Here is an 11,290-nt window from a genome sequence, read left to right as displayed (position 1 = left end):
AGTGAGTGAGTATGTATGTGTGTCAGTCAGAGAGTATGTGTGTGTGTCAGAGAGTGTGTGTGTGTTTGTTTGTTTGTGTGTGTGTCAGTCAGTGTGTGCATGTGTGTCAGTCAGTGTGTGCATGTGTGTGTGTGTCAGTCAGTGTGTGTGAGTGTGTGTCAGTCAATGTGTGTGTGTGTGTCAGTCAGTGTGTGTGCGTGTGTGTCAGTCAGTGTGTGTGTGTGTGTCAGTCAGTGTGTGTGTGTGTGTGTGTGTGTGTGTCAGTCAGTGTGTGTGCGTGTGTGTGCGTGTCAGTCAGTGTGTGTGCGTGTCAGACAGTGTGTGTGCGTGCGTGTCAGTCAGTGTGTGTGCGTGCGTGTCAGTCAGTGTGTGTGCGTGCGTGTCAGTCAGTGTGTGTGTGTGCGTGTGTGTCAGTCAGCGTGTGTGCGTGCGTGTCAGTCAGTGTGTGTGTGTGCGTGCGTGTCAGTCAGTGTGTGTGCGTGCATGTGTGTCAGTCAGTGTGTGCGTGTGTGTGTGTCAGTCAGTGTGTGTGCATATGTGTGCATGTGTGTGTCAGTCAGTGTGTGTGCGTGTGTCAGTGTGTGAGTATGAGTCAGTCAGTGTGAGAGTGTGTCAGTCAGTGTGAGAGTGAGTCAGTCAGTGTGTGAGTGTGAGTCAGTCAGTGTGTGAGTGTGTGTGTGTCAGTCAGTTTATGTCTCTCTCTCTGTGTTGTTTGAATGTCTCTCTGTGTTGTGTGAATGTCTAGTTGTGTTGTGTTGTGCCCCCCTCCCCCCCCTCGCACGCAAATTCAGCACCCCTCTCCTCGCACGCAAATTCTGCCCCCCCCCTCGCACGCAAATTCTGCCCTCCCCCCCTCGCACGCAAATTCTGCCCTCCCCTCGCACGCAAATTCTGCCCTCCCCCCCTCCCCTCGCACGGAAATTCTGCCCTCCCCTCGCACGCAAATTCTGCTCCCCCCCACCGCGGGGTACATGCGCCCGGCGCGGGCATGAGTGACTGAGCCCCTGTGCCGCGCGGGTTGCGCCCGGGTTTGTGCCGTGTGCCAGTGGGGGGCTGAAGGACTAGGAGCGTGTGGGGGGAACGACTCCGCTGCCAGCCGCTTCTGCGCATGTGTGGCGTCCGTCAGCGGCGCCATCACAACTGCGCATGCGCGGCATGGCAGCAAGCGGGGAACAGCGTTACAGCGGCCGTGGGACCGTTAGGAGCGTCGGGTCGGCAGCCGGGGGGGTGGGTGTGTGTGTGGGGGGTGCCGCGGCGATTAGGAGCGGCGCCGGCGGCTATCGCCGCCACCGCATGTGACAGGGGACGTGTGAGCGGAGCGGCGTCCATTACGTGACGTCACTTCCGTTTGACATTTCCCCCCCATCTATCCAGTTTTATCCCATCAGAGGTGCCACTAAAGAAGTTTCACTTCAAAACACCAATTTAGGGAAGGAGAAATATGACAGTACCTATAAATACTACACTATATGAACACAAAAAAAATATATAACACTGCCATCATAAGAAGAACAACGCCTTTTGAAATTGTGTTTCTGATGTTGGGGGAAACATGACATAATATCTCATACATATGGTATATAGAACTGTGAAGAGAAGAAGAGTCCAAACCAGAATTTGCACGGGCCTGGGAAACGGAGTTAGGTCAGAGATTCCCCATGAATTAGTGGTCATAGATATTGTCTAACGCTAGCACCTCCATTTCAACGAAAATTCTTGAGAACACATACAAAATAATGTGCAGATGGTATCACACTCCCCAGAGACTACAAGGGTGTTTCCTCTGGGCTTCCAATAAATGTTGGAGAGGCTGCGGGAAAATAGGATCAATGACCCACATTTGGTGGAAATGTAAAATAATCAGGGACATTTGGAATATGATCATAGAACAGATTAACAAGATCACCAAGGTGAGGTGTTTGTGCGCGTGTTGAGTGGGGGGGCCCTCCTGCAGCAACGCATCGTCACGACGACCCAACGGCAAATGACTGCAACGTCACCCGTTGCCATGACAACGTGAGGTCATTATGCTGCAGGAGGAGGGCCCCACTTCAAAAAATCGCCCAGGCCGGTGAGGCAAGTACCCATACCTGTTTCTACGGCGGGAGGGGGGGCGCTGCCAGTGGTCTGCGTTAGGCCGAAAGGCTAAGGTCAGTTCTGGGTACAGGGCATTAAAAACAGGTACACTACCTGCTAATTAGGTACAGTTGGAGGCTATGTGTGATGCACACACCAATGATGCAAAGGCAAGAGAAAGGACTGAATATCATAAGATTCTCTGGCAGGCCAGCCTTTGTTATAATAGTACTAAAAGGGGTGTAGCGCCGTTTTAGTCTCAGGACTGCCTCACACCAGGTACGCCCAAGAACTCTGTTCAGTTCTGCGGTTTGCTGGTGGAAACCAGCAGCTATGGACTGTCATTGCCAGACAGCGGACTGTTTAACCAGTTTGAGAATCAGAGAGTAAAAGGAAGGTGGGCAGAACCAGCACCCTCGTAAGGATATTCAGGTGCGGCTGCAGTAATAATAATAATAATAGCATGTTCTGGTATAGCGCTGCTAGTTTTACGCAGCACTTTACAGAGACATTTTGCAGGCACAGGTCCCTGACCCGTGGAGCTTACAATCTATTTTTTGGCGCCTGAGGCACAGGGAGATAAAGTGACTTGCCCAAGGACAGTGCCAGTCAGTGTCTTTACTCACTGGGCCTCTCCTTCTCCCAGTACATAGTTACATAGTTACATAGTATTTGAAGTTGAAAAAAGACATGCGTCCAAGTATGCTAAATTTAGACAACAGATACTTTATCCTATATCTATACTTATTGATCCAGAGGAAGGCAAACAAAAAACCCCAGTGTTATATCATCCAATGATATCTCATAAGGGGAAATATAAATTCCTTCGTTTTCATTCTTTTCTTATGACAAATGTAAGTAAACTATAGATACAAATTATATATATGATACAAAATATTATGCACTTGCTATGTCTAAGCCTCTTAAATGTCTCACTCTAAATCAATCCATGCTGAGCTTTATTTTATTAACTCGTACGGTTATATGAATGTATATTGTAATATTGTAAAAGGCTTGCGAGGAGTTGAGACAATGTCGCCACGAGGCTTAGTGGAAGGATAAGATAGATTACTATATGTGCATGTTTATTTTTCATGCTTCACATAAAGGACAATAAAGATTGCACTATTCTGTGTTCTCAGAAATAGTGATAAATGTGATTTTACTGAGGGTAATGGTCTGTTAAGGTACAAAGGACATGTTTTTAAATCCACTAATTGAACATTCAAATACATTAATTTCAAATGATGGGAGTTCCTGTCTCATCTAACATGAGTTTAAAATAATTTTTCTACAGGCCAGTTTAGAAAGATGACGCATTATGGAAGGCAGACAACAAGCGCTTAAATAAAAGTACTGTCCATTTTTTGGATGCAAAATACTTCTAGCCAACATCTGAGGAAAATCAGACTAGGAGATGCCAGATTATACAAGTGCTTTATCTAGATCTTCGCCAAACACAAACCGATTTTAATGTGCATTTTCCCAAAACCTATTTTGTTTTCTATGGAATACCTGCCTGAAACAAACATCTACAGTTTTGAGACCGTTTGGCCATCAAGTCCCTGAGAATAATGGGTGTCAACGAAAGTGACAGCAGCTCTGGAATTGATTCCAACCATACTGCTGACAAGGATGCCCTATTTGAAATTCAGGTACTGGTTCCAGTAACTATAATTTGCATTTCCCTGTTTGTGTTGGGTGTCACAGGGAACGTCATAACAATCTTGATTTTCAAGAGATATAAGGACATGAGATCCACAGTTAACATGTATCTTTCCAGCATGGCACTATCCGACATTCTCATTTTTCTTGGCCTGCCTTCTGACTTGTACAGGATTTGGAAATACAAACCATACATATTTGGAGACTTTATCTGTAAGTTTCTGGTTTACCTGAGCGAGACCTGTACATACTGTACAATCCTGCACATCACCACCTTGAGTGTAGAAAGGTATCTTGCTATATGCTTCCCACTGAAAGCAAAAATCATGATCACCAAGAGGAGAGTCCAAGTTGTAATAGTTTTTCTGTGGATTTTTGCCTTTCTGACAGCTGGGCCGACTTTGCTTCTTTTTGGGGTGGAACATCGCCCTGGATCCCAACCTGAGGAAACCAGGGAGTGTAAATTTATGGAGCAGTCAGCCCAAAATGGGCTTCTGCAAATAATGACATGGGTTTCTACCGTTTATTTTTTCTTGCCCATGTTTTTCTTGACCTTGTTATATGGACTTATCTGCAGGAAGCTTTGGAGGAGCCGGCGTGGGATCAGGGGACCGTGTGCTGCAAACAGAGAGAAGTATCACAAGCAAACTGTGAAAATGTTAGGTAACTCACCTTCAGGCAACCACATTAAACAGAAATAGCATGTGAACACGTGGGTCAAGTTCATGTATAGTTAAGGGATAGCAGCTTCCTTACTAAAATCGGGGCTATTACCGCAGGGAATCTATTTGTAGAGAAACTCCCGAGTGATAATGAAATGATTGAGAATGGGGCTTGAAGACCCGTATGTATGTCTTTATTTATATATCGCCATTAGTGTATATAGCGCTTCACAGCAGTAATACACGTGACAATCATATCAATAACAAATAATATAAATAACACATTAAGGGGAGAAGTGCTTCAGACATACAAGTAACATTTAAGAAAAGGAGTCCCTGCTCCGAAGAGCTTACAATCGAATTGGTTGGTAGGAAGAACGTGCAGAGACAGCAGGAGGGCATTCAAGTAAGTGCGTCTGCAAGGGTCCACGGTTCATCTATAAGGTGTTGATTATCAGCCATATGTTCTTTCTGACACATTTCTTTATTTTGGCATGGATTATTTAATGTACCTAGTTGTAGATCAATTATTTTTGACTATCCCGATTTGCTTTTGAAATGACATACTTTTTCTTTTCCATCCCATTCACATACCTTATTGTTTAGTCCTCCAGTAGATTCCTGTTGTGGACAAAAATATTCAGAATTATTTTAAATGACTTTGTTAACCTATTTCTGATCCATTCAGCTTTTTGTTCTTTGTAGTTTATACTTTCTGCTGATCGGTATCGTGTTAAGTCTCAATTTGAAACAAAATTCAATAGTAAGATTGCAGCACCTTAGTCCAGTTGCCATTGTGGATAAATAAGTGACCATTTCAACAGTTTGTGTAAGGCATTATGTATCAAAGTGCCTGCTTATTTCAGTAAAAAAGCAATTTACCATATGTTAAGTTCATGTTGAAAATGGTATAGTCGTTTCCCGATTTGAATGTTGTATTTACTTGAATATCAAAACAAAGTTTGAGCTAATTCTACTATGTTCTCTTAAAAAAAAAAAAAAGGGCAGTTCCTCCCAAAATTACATCTTGAAAGCCAAGTAAAGCAGATTACTAAACATATTTACATTTTTTCCCCAACTGTTGCTCTTATTTTAAAATGCCCAAAGGCTACACAAACTCCTGCTCTTTAGTCTGACTCAATTCCACCATGCAGCACACAGCTGTTTTCTATATACATTTCAAACGGTCTAATCCAAAAAGCTGTATCTTATATTCTTGAAAAGGTTATTTGAACTTGACTGAAAGTGACCAGGGATTAGCAGCCACATGAATAAAGATTTGGGGGCGACGTTTTAAGAATTAACATATGCAGCTTAAAAGAAAATTGGGAGAAGGGAACAAGAGGTTAAAATTGGGGTGGCAAACTCCCGTCCTCAAGTCACCAATAGGTCAGGCTTTAAGGACATCCGTGTTTCAGCATAGATGGCTCAGTCTTCGACTGCATCCCGTATGCTGAAGCAGGGATACCCTTAAAACTTGACCTGTTGGTTGCTCTTGACGACTGGAGTTGCCCACCTGTGTTTGAATAATACATGTACAGTGGCAGGTAAGTAGCTCAGAAAAAAAGTAATGAACACAGATAAGGCCTTGCAATCGTGCTGTAAAATGAGGCGAGTGCCTGCGCTTGGAGGCTATTCTAGCAGAGGTCCCCCAGGCAGATCCAATAGTATCCAGATCATGAAAGGCTTTCACAGCACAACATGGTGCACAAAGAGCGCAAGGCTATAAGGCTCTGCTCATTTACTTTCCATTGAATCCTTTTGATAAGGCATCTCAGTTTATTAATAGAAGCAGCTAACCTTCCATTCTTCCAGCCACGTCTCTTCACAGCTTGGCCCAACAATTCTTATGTTCCTAGTTCTTGGTATTCAAGGTCATTCTTCTGCCAGGAATCTGTCACAGCCCGTTACACAGCTACAGTACGGTGGTTTGAATGAAATAGCTATGGCTTCAACAAATGGTTCAAGTGGTTTACAAAATAAGGAGTATGAGGATTTCAAGACATTGTAAACTGGTTGAACATTGGGGCAAAGTTTCTTGGAGATTTTTTTTTAAAATAAGAAGTATACAATTGTAATTCAATATAAACAGGAAAGGCAGAGGTCAATTTACAATATATCAAATACATGCCTTGTTCTTCAGAGGAACGGAGTGTAAATAAAGCATTAATTCTCTGGTTTTGTATACAAAATAGTTTTAATCTGTGCCCATTAGTATGACACTTGGACTACTGGCTCAAATTAAATGTTACTACATCTCTCTGTACCGATGCCATCACCTAAACACCATGTTTAAATTGTACTGGTAAATACAAAGTGTATACACAACCCTCCAGCGATATCCTGAATCTTAAGATATGCGGTCTCATTGTACTATTTGTATTTCCTTAACTATATTTCCTTCAGTATTTGTCACATGGATTTAATGTATTTAATGTATTTGTTTCTTTCAGCTGTTGTAGTTGTTGCCTTTGTGTGTTGTTGGCTGCCTTTCCACATTGGCCGCATCTTGTTTGCCTGGGCTGGAATAGGAGAATATGCGCTATACAACCTGACACAGTATTTCAACCTGATCTCTATGGTTCTTTTTTACCTGAGTGCATCTATCAATCCCATGCTCTACAATGTTATGTCACAAAAATACAGAGCAGCATTGAACAAGATTCTGAACCCAAGGCAAGGTCTGCAATCCCGGAATATAACCAGGAGCGAGCCATCCTCACTGGAAGGTACAGAACTTAGTTCTTTAATGTAAAGCACCATGCCAAGAAAAGCTTGATTGATGTTTAAATGTGCACAGTAAGCACTCAAGTGGACTAGGAAATGATCAGAAATGTATCTATTTCAAAAATATGTTTTTAAATGTGGACATGTCTTAAAGAAACATGTTGGGTTGACTATGCACCGACTGCACACGCACAGACCTGGAGATTGCATATTCCCTGGGATAGGACAATATAGCAAGTATAAACCGCGTCCTAAAACCAATCTGAAGTGCGGCATTTATGATTAAAATGTTAGCATTTAAAATTGAAGCTGCGGTCAATAATAAAAATAGTAATGTTTTCAATTCTGCAACTCATTAGTAATAACATTTCTTACAAAGATTGCATGCGAATGAGAATTTGTTCATAAAACCTTTTGGTACGGGGATTTCCATCTATAACTTGGCATTTGATCGCATATTCTTCATACGATCATCAAAATAAACTTTGTGTGATCTGATAATTTTCCAATAGTCTATGTAACAAATCAAAGCAAAATTGTACTGACTGAGGTATCTAAAACGCACAGTGCCGCCCAGCAGGTAGAGAGACTATTTTACAGTGCCGTGCTAGAACTAAAAAATGTGCACCCCTGAGTTACCTGGAAAATATGCTAATAGGAGGCAATATCATAAGATTAGCATATTTTCCAGGTATCTTGTGTGCCCAGGGATCTCTCCACGTGTTATTTGAGGAGATAAATGTAGCACTTGGGACTCAGACTATTCTCCATCTCCCCATCTGCAAAATGAATATGGTCTAAACCTGCCAATAATGAATGGGTGCAATTTTGACGTATTCACTCATCTCTTAAACGGCAATAATCTGTGAAACATACCCGGTGCCACTAGGGTCCCTTTGTTCCTATTGTATTTTTGTATTCCATTACAAATCCCCAGAGTGCCTGTGCATGCCTGTGCATGTGTATATGTATATATAGTTAGATTATATACTTACTGACCTGGCAAATTCACAGCACTGTGCATGTGTATATGTATGTGTATATATAGAGTAGTTAGATTACATACTTACTGACCTGGCAAATTCACAGCACTTTTTCTGTACCTTCGGCGTTGCTAATTGTGAATTGTGCGGTATAGCTGTTACATTATAAACGTGTTCAAAGAAGTACAATCGAATAAATCAAACTTCTGTTTAACATTTTTATACTTTTTATTGGTCATATTAAATATATTATCTATTTGATAGTTACAATTTAGTAATACATATGTAGGGTAGCCGTAATGCATGGTAGAAGATACCTCAAATTACAATGAATACACAAAGCAACACATTTCTAACAAGAACACCACTAGGGTACGTCATTCTGGAATGTAATATTAGCCTATGAAAGAAAACAATACACAGAAGTAACACTAAATATCCAGTATAAATTGATGGCAATATGCCATTCTGTAAATTATAAAAGCATTATCCTAATTATTTTCATAGGGCATGATTCTGATCGTACGTGTGCCTGTAACATGCTGTGATCGCTTACATTGTAACATTTGGAGGCTTTTCAATGTACGCCTGTTTTCAAAAATGTGTTGTGTGAAAAATAAAAACTTAAGGCAGTGTAGATACATTGGCTAAGAGCAGTATATAGATTTAGTAATGAAAACCGTGTCAAATAGCCAAAGCTAGAAAGAATGAAATGTAAACATGTCTGCAGACACGCGTGTGGATGCGTGTACATCAATCTATGTAAAGACTTATACGCGCGCGCGCGCGCACACACAAAATGCTTTCACTATATCAGACAATTACATTTTCTTCTAGAAGTAAAACAATACATTCACTTACATTTTACACTGATTTCTTAATCAAAATAAATAGAACACAATACAGAGTATATATATATATTTTTTAAGTAAAATTTAGATTCATACATCTACTGTAAAGAAAGTTAAGTGTCAATACATGTTACTATAAATATTTATAAATGAAATGATATGCAGAACTAGTCATAGAAGTTAGAAATGGAACAAAGCATTACATAATAAGACATCCACTATGTATAAAAAAAAGTGTGACTACCTACTACATGTATTAAGGCAGTATTATTTGTTTAGCATAACTGCACCATTTTAATAATTAAACATATGGCCGTTTAAAAATGTGACAAGCGCATCTCGCATAATACACCTGCCAAACTTGCACACTACAAGATTCTGCTACAATCGCATCATTGTAAATCATTTTCTAAAATCGATCTTATAAAAGTGATTTTCGGAGAGATCACTCCTAGAATAGACAATTAACATACTTTCAAATCTTACTAGTAGAAACACAGTCGCTTCCATATCAATGCAAATTATGCTCAACTAATCACTTTTATAATCGCTGTTTAACTGATATAAAATATTCTCTCGGCTGAATAAGAATGGCATATTGTGGGAACTAAACAAAAAAATCTCAAATATAAAGTGATGGAATGTATATTTATATATTATCAGTATGATCATTTCTTACAAAAAAACATCTTATATGTAAAAATATTCAGGTTAGTAGATAATACATTATATGGGCATCTCTAAAAACCGGGCGGCTTTTATTTCTTAGATTACCGATAGTATAAAAACATTTATTTGCTCAGTTTGAGCCAAATAGTGTAACATTTATAATAAATGCACTTTTTTTTTCTCTCCGTAAAGACAAATCTGTGCTTGTTCAGAAAGTACTGCAATATATTCTTTAGAAGCACAGAAAATATATATTTTCTAACAAATGAAATGCAAAGCGGGTTTAAAAAAATGGATGCAGACAAAAGATTGAAATACACAGGATCATATGGGACATAAGGCGTATTACCCTGCAATGGCAGCAGTAGCATTCCAAATGGATTTGACATAATGTAATTATAAGGCCTGTAAATAAACTAATGCTTAAATGTAGACTTTGGAATGTAACTCCCCTGGAGAGGCTTGCAATACATTACTGGGACAAACATATTAATGGTGACAATAGCACTAGCACCTACTGTAACTCAGTTAAAGTTATTTTTCTTCTTCACTTTCTTAGTACATATCACATCAATTCACTTACTGAAGCACAGCGCTTTTCCTGAAGCTTGCCTAATGCCTTTGCGATCCAAGGATCCTTCGACAGCCAGAGAGCGCTACACGGGTCAGTGTGAGAATAGACACTGATACTTTGATTTACAAAGCTGCTACTTTTATTAACTTGCAAGGCTGCACATTTAAAAGGAAATGCTTTAAAAGCAAACTTTCCGAGTAGACGGACAGCACTGTCTTAACATTTAAGAGTCTATTAAGGCATTTCTCACCATGGCCTAAAGATTTCCCTTTCTGAGAGTTTCATGGCGTTTCATGTTCCGCATGTAGAGAGGATTCTGCTAGTCCAGCCTCTCAATGAGTGAGCAGCAATAATGGAAATGCACTTATATATAATACAATCATTTCCAGCTATCATTTTAATTAGAATAATTAAACATAAATATTGGGGGGGAAAAAGAAACTCGTACGGATAGTCTTGGGAATGGGATAGTAAGATCTACTTGAATACAAAGTACTGAATAATAACAGCAAAGAGAAAAGCCACGGTTGCGAACCCCATGAGAAGTAAAAAGGCAAATTGCTCATCACTTAGAGACTTCTTTTTGGCCTTTGTTGTTTCCGTTGCAGCACTGGCACACTGTACAACCAATTCTTGTCTTTGAGATGAGAACGTGGTGCTGGGACTGTACGGGCCGTACAATTCCTGCCATCCAATGGAATCTTGATATTGCCGCCCAGCGCAAACCCGAAACCGATATTCACAGTTTGTCTGAAAGTTTGTGAAGCGGAATGAGGTTTCTGGTCCCTTGTACACCTATACGGCAAGAGGAGAATTATAGGTTCAGATTGGCTAAAATGTAAGACCATACCACTAAATGTAGGACCATACCACTAAATGTAGGACCATACCACTAAATGTAGGACCATACCACTAAATGTAGGACCATACCACTAAATGTAGGACCATACTACTAAATGTAGGACCATATCACTAAATGTAGGACCATACCACTAAATGTAGGACCATACCACTAAATGTAGGACCATACCACTAAATGTAGGACCATACCACTAAATGTAGGACCATACCACTAAATGTAGG

General features: G+C 40.5%; 1 protein-coding gene across 5 annotated transcripts in view; it reads right to left on the bottom strand.

The window, feature by feature from the left end:
• Nucleotides 1-8,320: 8,320 nt before the first annotated feature.
• LOC142467349 (fibronectin type-III domain-containing protein 3A-like) overlaps nucleotides 8,321-11,290 on the bottom strand; it is an 85,789-nt gene continuing 82,819 nt past the window's right edge. For all 5 annotated transcript variants that reach the window (XM_075572916.1, XM_075572917.1, XM_075572915.1 and 2 more), the window contains one exon: nucleotides 8,321-11,002. In XM_075572916.1, coding sequence (XP_075429031.1) covers nucleotides 10,685-11,002 — 318 coding nt within the window. In that variant the 3' untranslated portion in view covers nucleotides 8,321-10,684. The remainder of the gene's footprint in view (nucleotides 11,003-11,290) is intronic.

Source organism: Ascaphus truei, chromosome 16 (assembly GCF_040206685.1).
Source record: "Ascaphus truei isolate aAscTru1 chromosome 16, aAscTru1.hap1, whole genome shotgun sequence".
In the NCBI taxonomy this organism is placed as follows: domain Eukaryota; kingdom Metazoa; phylum Chordata; class Amphibia; order Anura; family Ascaphidae; genus Ascaphus; species Ascaphus truei.
Note: the sequence above shows the minus strand (reverse complement) of the source record. Positions and strands in the feature narration are given on the sequence as shown.